The sequence below is a fragment of the Trachypithecus francoisi genome, unplaced genomic scaffold (genome assembly GCF_009764315.1).
Source record: "Trachypithecus francoisi isolate TF-2019V2 unplaced genomic scaffold, Tfra_2.0 Contig01440, whole genome shotgun sequence".
Classification (NCBI taxonomy): domain Eukaryota; kingdom Metazoa; phylum Chordata; class Mammalia; order Primates; family Cercopithecidae; genus Trachypithecus; species Trachypithecus francoisi.
In genome coordinates, this window is record NW_022681431.1 from 27,261,452 (window position 1) to 27,281,812 (window position 20,361).

The window sequence follows — 20,361 nt, forward strand, 5'->3', positions numbered from 1 at the left end:
CTTCATGTATGCTTGTGATTCAGTCCCTGGCTCTGTGGCTACTGCATGGGCACCGTGCATCAGACACCAGTGAGGGAATGCCCTCAAACCAGACCTTGTGCCAAATGAAATTGCCCAGGGCCATGACCTCCCTGGTGGGAGAAAAAGAGATTGAGGACCCCAGGATCCTTCACCATTGGAAACGCAGCAGTCTCATTGTCCCTGCAGATACCACAACTTTAGCTGCTCCGGACCCCCTGCAATCTTTGTGAATGTTGACCTCAGCTGACAGAAATGCATGGAGGGTTCACTGCTGTGGCTTCACCAAAGCCAGAACTATCCAACTCTACCTTTCTAACAGCCTTTTCCCCACCTATAGAGTAAGATATTTTTTAAATCAGTGAAAGCATTCTGTAAAGTTTCAAAATGGCGACTCTGCATCAAATTTGAAGGTATCAATGCAATACAATAAGAAACATGAAAAGCTGAGGAAACTTATCACCATCAAATGACACAATAATTTTCTAATAACTGATCCCAAAGAAATAAAGATCTTCAAATTGCCTGAATGAGATTCAAAATAATTGTTCTAAGGATACTCCACAAACTTCAAAAGATCACAGAGAAGCAACATATATTTTTTATAAAAAATAATCAAGTTATTGGGCTGAAGAACAAAATGAATAACATTAAAATGCAATAGATAACATCAACAACAGAATTCACAAAGGAAAAGAAAGATCTGTGAACTTGCAAATAGATTACTTGTATATATACAATTAGAGGAGAAATAAGAAAAAAGAATGGAAAGAAACGAAGAAACAAACACTATGGGATTTTGAAACAGCATCAAGAAAGCTAACATTCTCATTATAAGAGGTAAGAAAGGAGAAGAGAGACAAGAACAGAAAGCTTATTTAAAATAATAATAACTGAAAACTTCCAAAATCCTAGGAAAGATATAAATGCACAGGTACAGGAAGCTCAAAATCCTTCAGTCAGGTTTAATCCAAAGAAGATTATACCAAGCTCAAAATTCTTCAGTCGTGTTTAATCCAAACAAGACTACACCAAGACATATTGTAATAAAACCGTCAATGAAGATAATGAAATTTTGAAAGAAGCAAGAGAAAAAAAAAGATTAAGTAACATAATCCAACATATAAGTTGGTGCACAACTCCAGTGACCTGGAATCTCACCCCCATGCCCCACACAGCAGCCACAGCAGGACCTGACTAAGGAGAGTCTGAGCTCAGACATGCCTAACCCTGCCCCCACCTGATGGTGTTCCTTACCCATTCTGGTCACTGAAGACAAAGGGTATATACTCTTGGGAGTTCTAGGGACCCACCCACCACTGGTCCCTCTCCATACTACCACAGCTGATGCTCTCTGGAAAGGACCACCTCCTGGCAGGAGGCCAACTGGCACAAAAATAGGGTATTAAGCCACCAAAGCTAAGAACCCTCATGTAGTCCATTACACCCTCCGCTACTGTTATGCCCAGACCGTTTGTTCCCCAAAAAAGACCACCAGAGTCCAGAGTCAAAGCCAAGCGGCAAGGATCTTTAATGCAAGTTCAAACTTGGTCCCTCCGTTCTACAACATACAAGAGGGCCCCAAACAATGCGTGCGCTTGCTATTTATAGCTCGAGGTAAACAGGACTTGTCAGGTTACAGAGGAACAAGGCATTTCTCTAGGCTACAGCATTACAATTGGTTTACATGTTAATGTTAAGTTATGCTTTTAGCAGCCTTCTTATCGGTTCCTGCGCTTTTACAAACGGTTGTAACCTTATTGGAGCTTCCCCAGGTGTTGTTTTTCTTAATGTGTTTGTGTCGGGCCCAGGAAGTTGGGACAAAATAGAGGATTGTGTTTGTACTGGGCCCAGGACTAAGATATGTGGCAGACACTGGTAATTAGAGCAGGACAGAGACTTTCACAACGTTTGTCCTTACAATGTCTGGAGTCTATAGATAACCTTAATCGGTTAGGTCCGGGGTCGATCTTTAACTAGGCTCAGGGCGCCGCCCGGGCTGTCAGGGCGCCGCCCGGGCTGTTTGCCTGTGGACTTCATTTCTGCCTCTTAGTCTCTTCATTTGATCTCTTTCACTACCTCCACCAGAACAGTTGCTGGTATCCATGGCTGAGAGACTCATAGACAGTTCATATCACAGGACTCTGTGCAGACAATTACCAGTACCAGCCTGGAGTTAGGTAGACTCGCTGGATGGTTAGGCCCAGAAGACAGACAACAATCACTGCAGTTTGGCTCATAGGAAGCCACGTCCATAGAAAAAGGGGGTGAGTACTACATCAAGGGAACACCCCGTGGGACAAAAGAATCTGAACAAAAGCCTTCAGCCCTACACCTTCCCTCTGACAGTGCCTACCCAAATGAGAAGGAACCAGAAAACTATTCCTGGTAATATGACAAAACAAGGCTCTTTAACATCCCCCCAAAATCACACTAGTTCATGAGCAATGGATTAAAACCAAGAAGAAATCCTTGATTTACCTGAAGAAGAAATCAGGAGGTTAGTTATCAAGCTAATCAGGGAGGCAATAGAGAAAGGAGAAGCCTAATGCAATGAAATCCAAAAAATGACACAAGAAGTGAAGGGAGAATTATTCAAGGAAATAGTTTAAAGAAAAAAACAATAAAAATTTCTGGGAATTTTGGACACGTTATTAGAAATGCAAAATGCTCTGGAAAGTCTTAGCAATAGAACTGAACAAGTAGAAGAAAGAAATTCAGAGTTCTAAGATGTGGTCTTTGAAATAATCAAATCCACCAAAGACAAGGGAAAAAGAATAAGAAAATATGAACAGAGCCTCCAAAAAGTCTGGGATTATGTTAAACGACCAAGTCGAAGAATAATTGGTGCTCCTGAGTAAGAAGAGGATTCTAAAAGCTTGGAAAACATATTTGGGGGAATAATCGAGGAAAACTTCCCTGGCCTTGTGAGAGACCTAGACATCCAAATACAGGAAGCACAGGGAGCACCCGGGAAATTCATTGCAAAAAGATCATTGCCTAGGCACATTGTCATCAGGTTTTCCAAAGTTAAGATGAAGGAAAGAATCTTAAGAGCTGTGAGACAGGAGCACCAGGTAACCTATCAGATTATCAGCAGATTTCTCAGCAGAAACCCTACAAGCTAGAAGAGATTGGGTCCCTATCTTCAGCCTCCTCAAACAAAACAATTATCAGCCAAGAATTTTGTATCCAGTGAAACTAAGCATCATATATGAAGGAAAGATACAGTCTTTTTCAGACACACAAATGCTGAGAGAATTCGCCATTACCACCACTAGAAGAACTGCTAAAAGGAGCTCTAAGTCTTGAAACAGATCCTGTAAACACATCAAAACAAAACCTCTTTCAAGAATAAATCACACAGGACCTATAAAACAAAAATACAAGTTAAAAAGCCAAAACAAAAAACCCAAAGTACAGAGGCAACAAAGAGCATGATGAATACAATGGTACCTCACATTTCAATACTAACATTGAATGTAAATGGGCTAAATGCTCCACCTAAAAGATACAGAATCCCAGAATGTATAAAACCTCATCAATAAACTATTTGCTGGCTTTAGGAGACTCACCTAACACATAAGGAGTCACATATACTTAAAATAAAGGGGTGGAAAAAGGCATTTCATGCAAATGGACACCAAAAGCAAGCAGTGGTAGCTATTCTTATGTTAGACAAAACAAACTTTAAAGCAATAGCAGTTAAAAGAGACAAAGAGGGACATTATATAATGGTAAAAGGACTTGTCCAATAGGAAAATATCACAATCCTAAACATATATGCAACTATCACTGGAGCTGCCAAATTTATAAAACAATTACTAATAGATCTAAGAAATGACAACAACATAATAATAGTGGGGGACTTCAGTACTCCACTCACAGCACTAGACAGTCATTGAGACAGAAAGTCAACGAAGAAATAATGAATTTAAACTATACCTTGGAAAAATGGGCTTACCAGATATATACAGAACATTTCATCCAACAGCTGCAGAATATACATTCTATTCAACGATGCATGGAACATACTCCAAGATAGACCCAATGATAAGCCATAAAATGAGTCTCAATAAATTTAAGAAAACTGAAATTATGTCAAGCACTATCTCAGACCACATTTATCTCAGACACCCACATTTATTGCCCTGGTGCCATCCATGCACAACTATCTATGAAAGTGCATCCACTATTTTAATGCACATCAAAGCATTTGATAATAGATTACTGCACGTCAAAGCATTCGATAATGTGGTACTGGGGATGTAATTACACCATTTGGGCCATGGAAGAGTAAATTCTATTGCTTACTAAACTTAGTGAATATACTCTATTATAGGGAATATTTAACATATGACTTCACATTTGCAAAGTGCTGCCCTTTTTATTAGTATTTTCATTTCACTTTTGAAAACCAAGACAAGTCTGAGAGAAAGTGATGATTTAATACTAATGGGGGAGAGTGTTTAAGGGAGAAATTAATGATAGGGGGTTATTGGTAACTTTAGATGCCATACGTAGACTAATAAAATTGAGCTGGTTGAAGACTATACTTTCAGCCGAATTCATCTGACTGCTTTGTGACCAAACATATTCTTTACATTATCTTTCTAAACTGAACTGAATTTTCAAATTTCTTTCTCCAGACAATCTCTCAGTGTTTAACATGCCCTCAGTGTTTAACATGCATTGGCATTCCTAACCTGGTATCTCACATTCACAGTCGAACTGGTTAAACATTGTGAATACTCTGAACTAGTATGGCCTATCCTCATGGAATCTATACAATCTCCTGTAATGGACCAATATCAAAAATGGTGGAAAGGGATAAGATGAGGGGAAAACAAAACCCCAAAAAAGAATAGCAGAAAGAAAAAAAATGTGTATCATAGAAGGTGCAGGTAAACAGGAGAAACTTTCTTGATCTTGAAAGAGAATGGAGAGGGATTAGATGTGAATTAATAGTGACTAAATAGCCATAATATTAAGTCTCATAACAATTCATTGACATATATTATTATCTACTTTTGTCAATAAAGCAGTTAGATTTAGAAAGGTTCATTTTGGAGAAGGTAACTGTGCTAGGTGGAATCCTAAAGTGACTCCCAAAATTTTTCTGGTGTAGACACTACTTGGATAATTCCCTCCCTTTGAGTTGGGGTAGAACCAGTGAATATATGATTGAATATCAATCCTGTGATTAGCTTATATACTAAAGGTCAAGGAATTTTGAAGATGTAGTTAAGGTCTACTATCAGTCAGTTTTGAGTTAATCAAAAGGGAGGTCGCTCTGAGTGCACCTGAACTAATCATGTGAGCCCTTAAAAGACAGGAAATGTCAGAAAGATTCTCCTGTGGGTTTGGAGGAAGAAAGCTGCTGTGTTCTGAGAGTGCCATGTGACTAGGACCTGTGAGGAAGTTCTCAGAGCCAAGAGCAATCCCTAGCAGACAGCTAGCAAACCTACAACTGCAAAAATCTGAACTACTAACAACCAGTGACCTTTGAAGGGGATTTAAACCTGCAGATGACACTGCAACCCCAGCCAGTATTTTGATCTCAGCATAGAATGCAGAGAAAACCCATATGACTTGCTGAACTAATCTACTGAATCCATGACAATAAATGGGTGTTGTTTTAAGCTGCCAAATCTTTTCTAACTTTTTACAGATAAATAAAAAATCTGATATAATGAAGGAAAAAATAGATAAATACATAGGTTGCTAATTTTGGTCCCTTCAATTTAGACTACCTGAAGATACAATGAAGTTTCTTCTCATTGAAGAAATTTTATTGATTTTGTTATAGACCTGGTTTTTTATGAGTTCACACTCAGAATCTAGAAGAATGGTATAGTTTTCTTGGTTTATCTCTCTATTGCTTTCTTTCACAGAGCCCTCTTCTAGCTGACACTTCTATAACATCTCCCCTCCACCTATACTATTTTTTGTGATGGAAATGAATGGAAATGAAGCAAAAGGAGCAATAACAGTGGGCATTACCATTCACTTTACTTTTCACTCTTTCCTTACAGCCTCACTAGGAAAAATGTTTCAATTAGATATTAATAGAGAGATAAAGGGAACATTATATGAAGAAATGGAGGAAGATGAAAAACCAATAAACATTTTAATCCAAATGTATTTCTAACTTTAACAGGTTCAAGAAATGCTCCATTTGCCTGCTATGAAGAAATACAATCTCAAGCAGACAGATTTGGGAACTGTGGCAGGGATAGAAATAATAAATATGTGTTCTGTGGATGGAGGTATGCTCTACAAATATAAATGATACTTTTCTTATGTTCTATTAGATTTTTAAAAACATTGCCCCCTTCTCTTTAGTTTATGTCATTCATTCCAGTGGTTTAAAGTATTACATGTGCATGGGAGTGAATCTCAAGTCAAAATCTCCAGCCCTGACACCTCTCTTGTGCTGCAGGCTAAAATTTCATCTTGTTTTTAAACATTTATACGTGAATGCCCATTATGTTTCTAAATCCAATCCAAAGTTGAAATTCATAGTAGCCACTGAAACTTTCCTGCTTATTTTTCCTTTCCATCCACTTGGTTACTTGCCTATGAGGAAGACTGCTCAGTGTCTATAAAATGCAGTTCAATTCCTCCTGAATCTGAAGAGCCAGGTTTTTGATATTTTGATCATGAGTTTATTTTTACAAAACATCGCTTAGGAACCTACTATACGCCACACACTGGGCTAATCCTAGTTAGCAAATCATAGTCATACACTCATGGAATTTGTAGACTCATAAATATACCATGAAGTTTTATGCTTCCTTGACTTGCTTATGCTGTTACTTTTGTTTAGAAATACTTCGCTGTTTCTGTTGAAAGCTTACTAATTTGTGAGCTTTGACTCAGATGGTGTTTCCTCTATGAAGTTTTCCTTAACTGTGAGGTTAGGATGTGTCCTCTAATCTCACAGTTACAGAAAACTTCATAGAGCTTTTAAGAGAATCTTAAACCTCTGTAATGATTTATTTCACTTGTAACATTTTTAATGGAATTTGAATCATATTAGTATCATAAGCCATAGACGAATATTAGACTGTAAAGTCCTTGAGTGTAGGGGTTACAACTTTTTCATCTTTCTTTCCTTCTATGGGGTGATATAAAATGCTGTAGTGAATTGATTATTTGACAGTAAATATATAATCTGCCCAGTAAATAACAGATCACTAGTATTGTTACCAGAAAGGGGTCTGAATATGGATCCCAGGAGAGGGTTCTTGGATCTTGTGGAAGAGAGAATTTGGGGCAAATCCATTCAGTAAAGTGAAAGCAAATTTATTAAGAAAGTAAAGGTATAAAAGAATGACTACTCAACAGACAAAGCAGCAGCATGGACTGAGGGTTCCTCTCCTTTGTAGACCATATTGGATAACTTCCTGATGTTGCTGTGGCATTTGTAAACTGTCATGGTGCTGGTGGGAGTATCTTTTAGCATGCAAATGCATTATAATTAGAGTATAATGAGCAATGAGGATGACCAGAGGTCACTTTTGTTGCCATCTTGGTTTTGGTAAAATTTGGCTGGCTTCTTTATCTCATGCTGTTTTATCAGCTTATGACCTATATCTTATGCCGACTTCTGCCTCATCTTGTGACTAAGAATGCTGTAACCTCCTGGGAATGCAGCCCAGTAGGTCTTAGCTTTATTTTACCTAGCCTCTATTCAAGATAGAGTCATTCTTGTTGAAATGCCTCTGACAGTACCTTTGAAAATTAAGCTAGGATCAATGGATTTATACTTTTTTACTTTAAATGTTACCGTGAAAACATTACGTTTTCTGTAGGTACATTGCCGTAAGTGGAAAACCATTCTTTTTTCATCACAGAAAGCAAATCCAAAGCATTCCTAATAAATTCCTAGTGTATAATAACCATATATATTTTTTATGTTTTCAGGAATCTTATATGTGGAAGATTAGTTTGTACCTACCCTACTCGAAAGCCTTTCCATCAAGAAAATGGTGATGTGATTTATGCTTTCGTACGAGATTCTGTGTGTGTAACTGTAGACTACAAATTGCCTCGAACAGTTCCAGATCCACTGACTGTCAAAAATGGCTCTCAGTGTGATGTTGGGAGGGTAAATAATTTAAAATCTATTTAAAATATAGTTTTATTCATTGTTTTCATCTTTTTATTTAAGTATCAAATTTTAATTTATTTCTAGTATTAGGTAATCTTAAATGTTTGGAGGCAAAATGAATAATCTTAGTCTCCAAATAGTAAGAGGGAAATGGGAAGGTCCCACCTCCCCCCGCTCCCCGAACCCCCATTAGAATTTCAGTGTTCTGAGCAAGGAAACTCCAAATATTTGGAGCTTTCCTTGGGAGAGAGTCTTGGGAATATATTGTAGTTAAGAACCTCATAGCATGGGAACTTGCTTTTCTTCTGGGAGAAGAAAGAAGAAATCTCACTTAGTAACATATATCTCTTTGTGGCCCCATGAATAACAGCACAAGTTAGATCAGGCTGCTTAGATAGAATCAAATATTGTATAACATTTTGCAAGTTATCTAGCTAGTCTGAGATATCTCAACTGTACATAAAGTAGGGATACTAATAGCATTTACCCTACAGAGTATTGTGAAGATTAAATAATAGCATAAGTGCTTAACACAATGCCCAGAACATAGTAATAACTAAATATAGTTTGGCTATTATTGTCGATTGTTATCATTATAATTTGTCATCTTTGAAACCAATCTGGAGAAGACAGAGCAAATAAATTTACTTTAACATCTCATTTAGTGGGAATAACACAGCAAAGGTTCCTGCCTAGGCATTGGAAGTAGAACAGAACATCCAGAGACTGGATATACATTGGGCTCTGTTGGCTATTTGGGGAGCATGGTGGGAGTGACACTGGCCTTACTGGCTGCATGGGAACTGGGTGAGACCTGTCACTGCCAACTTCCCCCTACTTCCCTGGTGACCTGTATGATGCAGCAGAGGCAGCCATGATCCCCCTTGGAAGGTAACTCCATTGGCCTGAGAACCACCTCCCCCAATCTACCACAATGGCCATTACAAGCCCTACTCTAGGAGAGTTTGAGCTTGGACATGCCCAACCCTGCCCTCACCTGATGGTCTTTCTCTACCTGCCCTGGTAGCCAAAGACAAAAATGACAGTAACTCATGGGAGCTCTATGGCCCTGGTCATCCCTGAAAAACTTGAATACTTACCTGGGTGACCTTAGGGCAAGCTTGTATCCCCCCTATACTACTACAGCTGATGCTCTCTTGAAATTGCTATCTCTTGGCTGGAGGCCAGCCAACTCAAGCCATTACAGCAATTCATAACAGAGCAACCCTGCTCCAAGGAAGGAAAAAACAACAGCTAATTCCACTGCCTGGAACATTCTGGCTAACCAGAGCTCCTGAGTCTGTCCACATAACAACTTCATTGCTAGCATAACCAGCCTTGGAGAAAACCAGTTGCACTAAACAAGACTGTAACCAAGGACTCTCACAGAATCCACTTCACTCCCCTGCTACTTCCACCAGAGCAGGTGCTGGTATCAATGGCTGAGAGACCTAAAGATGGACCACATCACAGGATTCTTTGCAAACATTCCCAAGTACCAACCCAAAGTCCACTACCTCCACTGGGTGGGTAGACCCAGAAGAGCAGTAACAATCACTGCAGTCTGGCTCTCAGAAAGCCCCATCCCTAAGGGAAGGGGTAGAGCACAACATCAAGGGATTACCCTGTGGGACAAAAGAGTCTGAACAGCAGTCCTTGATTCCCAGATCTTTCCTCTAACATAGTCTACCCAAATGAGAAGGAACCAGAAAAATGATTCTGGTAATATGACAAAAACATGGTTCTATAACACTCTTAAAAGATCACACTAGCTTACCAGCAATGGATCCAAACCAAGGAGAAATTTCTGAACTGCCAGAAAAGAAATTCAGAAATTTGATTATTAAGCTACTCAAGAAGGCACCAGAGAAAGGTGAAAAACTACCTAAAGAAATTTTTTAAAGTACAGAATATGGACAAAAAATCTCCAGAGAAATATATATCATAAATTAAAAAATCACAACTTCTGGAAATAAAAGACACACTTAGAGAAATGCAAAATACACTGGAAAATTTCAACAATAGAACTGAACAAGTAGAATAATTTAAGAGCTTTAAGTCAAGGCTTTGGAATGAACCCAATCTGACACAGACAAAAACAAAAAAGAATAAAAAAATGAACAAAGCCTCCAAGAAGTTTGGGATTATGTTAAATAACCAAACATAAGAAAAATTTGTATTCCTGAGGAAGAAGAGGAATCCAAAAGTTTGGAAAACTTATTTGAGGGAATAATCAAGGAGAACTCTCCTGACCTTGCTAGAGATCTAGACTTCCAAATACAAGAAGTTCAAAGAACACCCGGAAAATTTATCATCTAGGCACATGGTCATCAGGTTATCTAAAGTAAAGATGAAGGAAAGAATCTTAAGAGCTATGAGGCAAAAGCACCAGATAACGTATAAAGGAAAACCTATCAGATTAACAGCAGATTTCTCAGCAGAAACTCTACAAGCTAGAAGGGATTGGGATCCTATCTTTAGTCTCTTTAAACAAAACAATTATCAGCCAAGAATTTTGTGTCCAGTTAAGCTAAGCTTCATAAATGAGGGAAAGATAAAGTCTTTTTCAGACTAAAAAAAGCTGAGAAAATTTGCGACTACCAAGCTAGCACTACAAAAACTGCTAAAAGGAGTTCTAAGTCTTGAAACAAAACCTTGAAATACGCCAAAGTAGAACCTCCTTAAAGCATAAATTTCACAGGGTCTCTAAAACAATAACACAATGAAAAAACAAGATATTCAGGCAAAACCCAACATGATAAATACAATAGTAGCTCACATCTCAATACTAACATTGAAAATAAATGGCCTAAATTCTTCACTTAAAAGATTCAGAATGGCAGAATGGATAATAATTCACCAAACAGGTATCTGCTATCTTTAAGAGACTCACCTAACACATAAGGATTCACAGAAACTTAAGGTAAAGGGGTGGAAAAAGATATTCCATGCAAATGGACATGTAAAGTGAGCAGGAATAGCTATTCTTATATCAGACAAAACAGATTTTAAACCAAAAACTCTTAAAAAAGATGAGGGCCATTATATAATGATAAAGCGACTAGTCCAACAGGAAAAAAAATCACAATTCTAAATACATATACACCCAACACTAGAGCTCCCAAAGTTATAAAACAATTCTTGATAGACCTAAGAAATGAGATAGATGGCAACACAATAATAGTGGGGGATTTCAATACTCATGACAGCATTGGACAGGTCATCATGACAGAAAGTCAACAAAGAAACACAGTACCTAAACTATATCCTAGAACAAATAGACTTAACAGATATTTATAGAACATTGTACCCCAAAATGCAGAATATATATCTCTATTCATCAGCACATGGAATATATTCCAAGATTGACCATATGATGGACCACAAAATAAGCTTCAATGAACTTAAGAAAATTGAAATCATATCAAGTACTCTCTCAGGCCACAGTGGAATAAAATTGGAAATAACTCCAAAAGAAACCCTCAAAACCATCCAAATACATGGAAATTAAGTAGTCTGCTCCTGAATGATCTTTTGGTCAACAGTGAAATCAGTGGAAACTAAAAACTTCTTTGAACGGAAGGATAATAGTGACACAACTCATCCAATCCTCTGGGATACAGCAAAAGCAGTGCTAAAAGGAAAATGTATAACGTTAAATGCCTACATCAAAAAGTCTGGAAGGGCACAAATAGACAACCTAAGGTCATTGTATTAGTCTGCTTTCATGTTGCTCATAAAGACATACCTGAACTGGGCAATTTACAAAAGAAAGAGGTTTAATGAACTTAAAATTCCACGTGGCTGGGGAGGCCTCACAGTCATGGCAGAAAGTGAAAGGCTTGTCTCACATGGAGGCAGACAGGAGAAGAGTGCTTGTGTGGGGAAACTCCCCTTTGTAAAACCATCAAATCTTGTGAGACTTATTCACTGTCATGAGAACAGCACAGAAAAGATCTGCCCTCATGATTCAATTACCTCCCAACACATGAGAATTCAAGATGAGATTTGGGTGGGGACACAGCCTAATCATATAATTCAACCCAAATCTCATGTCCTCACATTTCAAAACCAACCATGCCTTCCTAACAGTCCCCCAAAGTCTTAACTCATTTCAACATTAACTCAAAAGTCTATAATCCAAAGTCTTATCCAAGACAAGGCAAGTCCCTTCCACCTATGAGCCTATAAAATCAGAAACAAGTTAGTTACTTCCTAGATACAACCGGGGTATAGGTATTGGAAATACAGCCTTTCCAAATGGGAGAAATTGGCCAAAACAAAGGGGTTACAGGTCCCATGCAAGTCCAAAATCCAGCAGGGCAGTGAAATCTTAAAGCTCCAAAACAATCTCCTTTGACTCCATGTCTCACATGGAGGTCATGCTGATGCAGGAGGTAGGTTCCCACAGCCTTGAGCAGCTCTGCCTCTGTGGCCTTGCAGAGTATAGCCTCCTGGCTGCTTTCACAGGCTGGCACTGAATGTCTGCAGCTTTTCCAGGCAAACAGTGCAAGCTGTAGGTGGATCTACCATTCTGGGGTCTGGAGGATGGTGGCCCTCTTCTCACAACTACACTAGGCAGTGCTCCAGTAGGGACTCTGTGTCGGGGCTCCAACCTCACATTTCTGCATTGCTCTGGCAGAGGTTCTCCATGAGGGCCCCGCTCCTGCAGCAAACTTCTGCCTGGACACTCATACATCCTCTGAAATCTAGGCAGAGGTTCCTAAATCTTGATTCTTGGCTTCTTTGCATCCACAGCCTCAACACCACATGGAAGCTGCAAAGGCTTGGGCTTCCACCCTCTGAAGCCACAGCCTGAGCTGTACCTTGATCCTTTCAATCACCGCTTGAGTGGCTGGATGCAGGGCACCAAGTCTCTAGACAGCACACAGCAGAGGAACCCTGAGCCTGGCTCAGAAAGTCACTTTTTCTCTCCTAAACCTCCAGACCTGTGATGGGAGAGGCTGCCACCAAGGCCTCTGACGTGCCCTGGAGACAATTTCCCCATTGTCTCGGTGATTAACATTTGGGTCCCCATTACTCATGTAAGTTTCTGTAGCTGGCTTGAATTTCTCTTCAGAAAATGGGATTTTCTTTTCTATTGTGTTATCAGGCTGCAAATTTTTCAAACTTTTGTGATCTGTTTCATTTTTAAAACTGAATGCCTTTATTAGCACCCAAGTCACCTCTTGAATGCTTTGCTGCTTAGAAATTTCTTCCACCAGATACTCTAAATCATCTCTCTCAAGTTCAAAGTTCCACAGATCTGTAGGGCAGGAGCAAAAGGCTGCCAGTCTCTGCTAAAACATAATAAGAGCCACATTTGCTCCAGTTCCCAACAAGTTCCTGATCTCCATCTGAGACCACCTCAGCCTGGATTGTATTGTTCATATCATTATCAGCATTTTGGTCCAAACCATCTGACAAGTCTCTAGGATGTTCCAAACTTTCCCACGTGTTCCTGTTTTCTTCTGAGCCCTCCAAACTGTTTCAACCTCTGCCTGTTACCCAGTTCCAAAGTCACTTTCACGTTTTTGGGTTTCTTTTCAGCAGCACCCCACTCTACTGGTACCAATTTACTGTATTAGTTTTTTTCATGCTGCTGATAAAGACATACCTGAGACTGGGCAATTTACAAAAGGAAGAAGTTTAATGGACTTCCAGTTCCACGTGGCTGGGAAAGCCTCACAATCATGGTGGAATGTGAAAGGTACATACTGGCAGACAACAGAAGAGAGCTTATGCAGTGAATCTCCCTTTTATAAAACCATCAGATCTCATGAGATTTATTCCCTTTCACAAGAACAGCACAGGAAAAACTTGCCTCCATGATTCAATTACCTCCCACTCGTTCCCTCTCACAATATATGGGAGTTCAGAATAAAATTTGGCTGGGGACACAGCCAAACCGTAACAGTCATACCTTGAGGAATTAGAGAAACAGGAACAAACCAAACCCAAGTCCAGCAGAAGAAAATAAGTAACAAAGATCAGAGCAGAAGTAAATAAAATGGAAACAATCAAAGGAAAAATAGATGAAACAAAAGCTGGTTCTTTGAAAAGATAGGCAAAACGGATGGACCATTAGTGAGATTAACCAAGAAAAGAAGGGAAAGGTCTAAATAAGCTCAATTAGAAATGAAATGGGAGATATTACAACCTATACCATAGAAACACAAAAGATCATCGCAGGCTACTGTGAACACCTTTATGCACACAAAATAGATAACCTAGGGGAGATAGATAAATTTCTGGAAATATACAACCCTCATAAATTAAATCAGGAAGAAATAGAAACTCTGAACAGACTAATAACAAGCAGTGAGATTGAAATGGTAATAAAAACCATTACCAATGGAAAAAAAAAAGTCCAGAATTGGATGGATTCATAGCTGAATTCTGTCAGAGATTAAAAAAAGAACTGGTACCAATCCTACTGAAAATATTTCAAAAGATAGAGAAGGAGGGAATTTTTCCTAAATTGTTCTATGAAACCAATATCACCCTAATATCAAAACCAGGAAAGGAAAGAACAAAAAAGGAAAACTACAGACCAGTATCTCTGGTAAACAAAATGCAAGTTTTCTCAACTAAATACTATCTAACTGAATACAACAGCATATCAAAAAGATATTCCACCATGATCAAGTTGGTATCATACCAGTGATGCAAGTTTAGCATATACAAGTAAATAAATGTAATACAACACATAAGCAGAATTTAAAACCAAAATCATGTGATCATTTTAATAGACAAAGTAAAAGCATTTGACAAAATCCAACATCCCTTTATGATTAAAATCCTCAGAAAAATTGGCATGGAAGGGACATACCTTAAGGTTATAGAAGCCATGTACAACAAAGCCACAGGCAACATTGTACCGAATAGGAAAAAGTTGAAAGCATTTTCCCTGAGAACAGGAACAAGATAAGGATGCCCATTTTCATCACTTCTATTCAACATAGTACTGGAGATCCTAGCCCGAGCAATCAAACAAGAGAAAGAAAGAGTATTCAAATTGATGATGAGGAAGTCAAACTGTCACTGCTTGCCAATGATATGATCATATACCTTGAAAACCCTAAAGACTCATCTAAAAAGCTTCTAGATTTGATAAATGAATCAGTAAAGTTGCAGGATACAAAAGTAATGTACACAAATCAGTAGCACTGCTATACACCAACAGTGACCAAGCTGAGAATCAAATCAAGAATTCAACCTCTTTTACAGTAGATGCAACACCCCCCGCCCCCACATACTTAGGAATATACCTAACAAAGGAAAACTATGAAACACTGCTGAAAGAAATTATAGATGACACAAACAAATGAAAACACACACCATGCTCATGGATGGGTAGAATAAATATTGTGAAAATGACCATACTGTCAAAGGAATATATAAGTTCAATATAATTCCCATCAAAATACCACCATCATTCTTCACAGAACTGGAAAAAACAACCCTCAAATTCATATGGAACCAAAAAAGAGCTGCATGGGCAAAGCAAGACTAAGCAAAACAAAAAACAAAAAACAAAACAAAACAAGAAAACCCAAAAACCAAATCTGGAAGCATCACATTACCTGACTTCAAACTATGCTACAAGGCTATAATCACCAGAACAGCATGGTACCACTATAAAAATAGACACATAGATGAATGGAACAGAATAGAGCTCCCAGAAATAAAGCCAAGTACTTACAGTCAACTGATCTTTGACAAAGCAAACAAAAACATAAAGTGGGGAAAGGACACCCTATTCAACAAATGATAGTGGGATAACTGGCAAGCCACATGTAGAAAAATGAAACTGGATCCTCATCTCTCACCTTATACAAACATCAACTCAAGATGGGTCAAAGACTTAAATGTAACACCTGAAGCCATAAAAATTCTAGAAGATAACATTGGAAAAACCCTCTAGATATTGTCTTAGGTAAAGAGTTCATGAACAAGAACCCAAAAGCAAATGCAATAAAAACAAAGATAAATAGATAGGACCTAATTAAGCAAAAAACTTCTGCATAGCAAAAAAAAAAAAAATAATAATAATAATAATCAGCAGAGTAAACAGACAACCCACAGTGGCTAAGAAATGTGGTATATAAATACCATGGAATCCTACTCAGCCTTAAAAAGGAACAAAATAATGACATTTACAGCAACCTGGATGGAGTTGGAGTCCATTATCCTAAGTGAAGTGACTCAGGAATGGAAAACAAAACATCATATGTTCTCACTCATAAGTGGGAGCTAATCTCTGAAGATGCAAAGGCATGAGAATGATACAATACTTTGGGGACTTGGGGGGAAGTGTGGGAGGGAGTAAGGAATGAAAGGCTATACATTGGTTGCAGTGTGCACTGCTAGGATGATGGCTGCACCAAAATCTCAGAAATCACTACTAAAAATCTTATTCATGTAACCGAACACCACCTGTTCCCCAAAATGTATTGAAATAAAAATTAAAAAAGAAGAAGTAGTTAAGGTTAAATGGAACTGCAGCCTTGTTCCAATCTGACTTGCATCCTTATAAAAAATAGATTTGGATACACAAAGAGACACCAGGGGCTTGTGCATGTAGAGGAAAGGCCATGTGAGGACATAGGGAGAAGGCAAGTCTAGAAGAGAGGCCTCAGGAGAAACCAACCCTGCAGACACCTGGATCTTGGACTTCCAGCCTCTAGAACTGTCAGAAAATAAATCACTGTTGTTGAAGCCACTTAAAGCTATGGTACTTTGTGAGGTCAGCCTAAGCAGACAATATAATATCCTTATTTAGATGTTTGCTAAAACTCTCTTATTATTTAAACACTGGACTTTTTGTTGTTGTTTTAATTTTTCTGCTTTAGAACTACATGAAGAAATGTAATAATAATATCAATTTAAAATGAAAATAAATCACAAATGTCTTTTCTTGCAAATGAACAAACAAACAAAAAAACAAACAAAAAACACCCTTCTGGAATGCAGCAAAAGCAGTACTTAGAGGAAAATGTATCATTGAATGGCTATGCTTTTATATTACATAATTACTTACTGTAATGTTATGATGACTGTACCCCTCTGACATGGAAACTTTTTTTTATGTGTTGTTCTTTAGATTTGTATAAATCGTGAATGTGTAGAATCAAGGAAAATTAAGGCTTTAGCACTTGTTTGTTCTGAACATCTTTGTTCTGGACATGGAGTAAGTAACCGTATGTTTCCCTGAATCACATTTCTTGGACACTTTTTTGCATCATTCATTAATTTACCGACATTTTTTGGGTCACTACCATGTGCCAGACTCTGTTGCATCTAGCTTCAGTTGAGAGCTGAATTAAGTCATTAAATTCAGCAGCCATAATTAGTTACAGAAGATATTTTGAGTAGAATTAAATTGCTAATGACCTAAATATATATTGTTATAATTGGGTACTTTTCAGAGGGTGTTAAATTTTCTGATAAATACATTAACCTGGTTCTCAAAGGAAAGATAATTATGTTGTAATTCCTGTGTCTGTGAATATACAGGGATCATAAAAAACTATTTTTGTATTTATCTACTTTTAAAAATAGACTTTATTTTTTAAAGGAGCTTCAGGTTCACAGAAACTTTGGAAAGTAGAAAGTACAGAGATTTTCCATATATACACTCATCTTACAGAGGTACAATCTTTTCCAATTTTAATATCACACACCATAGTGGTCTGTTTGTTATAACTGATGACCTACAAGGACATATCATTATCACCCAAAGTCCAGTTTACATTAGGATTCACTGTTAGTGCCTCACATTCTATGGGTTTTGACAAATGTGTAATGATATAGATCCATCATTATAATATACAGAGAGTATTTTCATTACTCTAAAAATTCTCTGTGCTCCATTAGTTCATCCTTCTCTCTCCACTAACGCTTGGCAACCACTGATCTTATTACTGTTTTCCTAGATTTTTCTTTTCCAGAATGTCATTTTATTGGAATCATATAGTATGTAGCCTTTTCAGATTGGTTTCTTTCACTTAGTAATATGCGTTTAACGTTTCTCCATGTTTTTCTGTGGCTTGATAGTTCATTTCTTTTTAGTGCTAAATAATATTCCATTGTCTGAATGTACCATAGTTATTTATCCACTCGTCTACTGCAGAACATCTTGGTTGCTTCCAAGTTTGGTAATTACAAATAAAGCTGCTATAAACATCCTTCTGCAGGTTTTTGTGTGGACATAAATTTTCTATCTTGAGTAAATACCAAGGATTGTGGTTGCTATATCATATCGTAAGAGTATGCTTAGTTTTGTTAGAAACTGACAAAACATCTTCGAAAGTGGCTGTACCAGTTTGCATTCCCACCAGCAGTGAATGAGAGTCCCTGTTGCTCCACATCCAAGCCAATATTTTTTGTTGTCAGTGTTTTGGATTTTGGCCATTCGAACAGGTGTGTAGTGGTATTTCATTGCTGTTTTAATTTGCATTTTACTGATGACATATGTGAGGCATAGTTCATATACTTATTTTCCATCTATATGTCTTTTTTGGTGAGGGGCCTTTTAAAGTCTTTTGCCCATTTTAAAAGTTATTTGTTTTCTTGTTGAGTTTTAAGTTTTCTCTTCATATTTTGAATAACAGTCACATATCTGATGTGTCTTTTGCAAATATTTTCTTCCAGTCTGTGGCTTATCTTTTTATTCTCTTGACAGTGCTTTTCACAGAGAAGGTTTTAATTTTATGAAGCCCAACTTCTTAATTATTTCTTTCATAGATTGTGCCTTTGGTATTGTATCTAAAAAGTCTATGCAGTACCCAAGGTCATCCAGTTTTTTATTTTTTATTTTCTGAGTTATCTTCTAGGAGTGTTTTAGCTTTGCATTTTACATTTAGGCCTATGACCCATTCTGGATTCACTTTTTGAAGGGTGATAGGTTTGTGTCTAGATTCTTTTTTTTTCCTGCATTTTGATGTCCAGCTAGCACCAATTGTTGAAGTCTTTCTTTTCTCTACTGTATTGCTTTTGCTCCTTTGTCGGAGATCAATTGACTAGATTTATGTTTGTCAGTTTCTGGGCTCCTTATTTTGTTTCATTGATCCATTTGATTATTCTCTTTCTCCTATATCATATTGCCTTGATTCCTACAGACTTACAGTAGTTGAAGTTGGGTAGTGTTAGTCTTCTGACTTTGTTCTTCTTCTTTTAATGGTAACTTGACTATTCTTGATCTTTTGTGCCTCCATAGAAACTTTAGAATCAGTTTGTTGATTTCCACAAAACACCTTGCTGGGATTTTGACAGGGATTGTGTTCCATCTATAGATCAAGTTAGTAAGAACTGATATCTTGACACCATTGAGTCTTTCTATCCATGCACATGTAATGTGTTTTCATTTATTTAGTCCCTTTTTATTTCCTTCATCAGTGTTTTGTAGTTTTTCTCATATTGATCTTATATATATTTTGTTAGATTTATACCAAGTACTTCATTTTTGGGGGGAGGGGAGGCTAATGTAAATAGTATTATGTCTTTAATTTCAAGTTTTGTTTGTTCATTGCTGGTGTATAAGAAAATTATTGGCTTTTGTGCATTAACCTTGTATATTGCAACCATGCTACAATCACTTGTTAGTTCCAAGAGTTCTTCAAGTCTTTTTAGATTTTCTAAATTGCTGTTTATGTCATATATAAACAAAGACAGTTTTATTTCTTCCTTCCCAATCAGTATACCTTTTTTTTCTTATTTTATTGTATTAGTTAGAACTTCCTGTATGATATTGAAATAGGAGTGGTGAGAGAAGACGTCCTTGCATTGCTCCTTATTTTAGTGGGAAAGTGTCTAATATCTCACCATTAAGTATGATGTCAGCTGTAGGTTTTTTTGTTTGATATTTTGTTAGATGAAAAACTTTCCCTCTATTCCTAGTTTGCTGTTAGTTTACTTTTAAATCACAAATAAGTGTTGGCTGTTTTTTGTTGTTGTTGTTGAGATGGAACCTCGCTATGCTGCCCAGGCTGGAGTGCAGTGGCGCAATCTTGGCTCCTTGCAAGCTCCACCTTCCGGGTTCACGCCATTCTTCTGCCTCAGCCTCCTGAGTAGCTGGGACTACAGGCGCCCACCACCATGCCCGGCTAATTTTTTTGTATTTTTAGTAGAGATGGGGTTTCACCATGTTAGCCGGGATGGTCTCTATCTCCTGACCTTGTGATCTGCCCGTCTCCGCCTTCCAAAGTGCTGGGATTTCAGGCGTG

At 37.8% G+C, this 20,361-nt stretch overlaps 1 protein-coding gene across 13 annotated transcripts in view; it reads left to right on the forward strand.

Annotated features, from left to right (window-relative positions):
* Window positions 1–20,361, forward strand: part of ADAM32 (ADAM metallopeptidase domain 32) — a 174,478-nt gene that overhangs the window by 104,484 nt on the left and 49,633 nt on the right. For all 13 annotated transcript variants that reach the window (XR_004441834.1, XM_033231805.1, XM_033231812.1 and 10 more), the window contains exons 15-17: window positions 6,179–6,287; window positions 7,948–8,131; window positions 17,241–17,327. Coding sequence is in view for 12 of the 13 variants with exons in the window: in XM_033231805.1 (XP_033087696.1) it covers window positions 6,179–6,287; window positions 7,948–8,131; window positions 17,241–17,327 (380 nt within the window). In the remaining variant the exon portion in view is untranslated. The remainder of the gene's footprint in view (window positions 1–6,178; window positions 6,288–7,947; window positions 8,132–17,240; window positions 17,328–20,361) is intronic.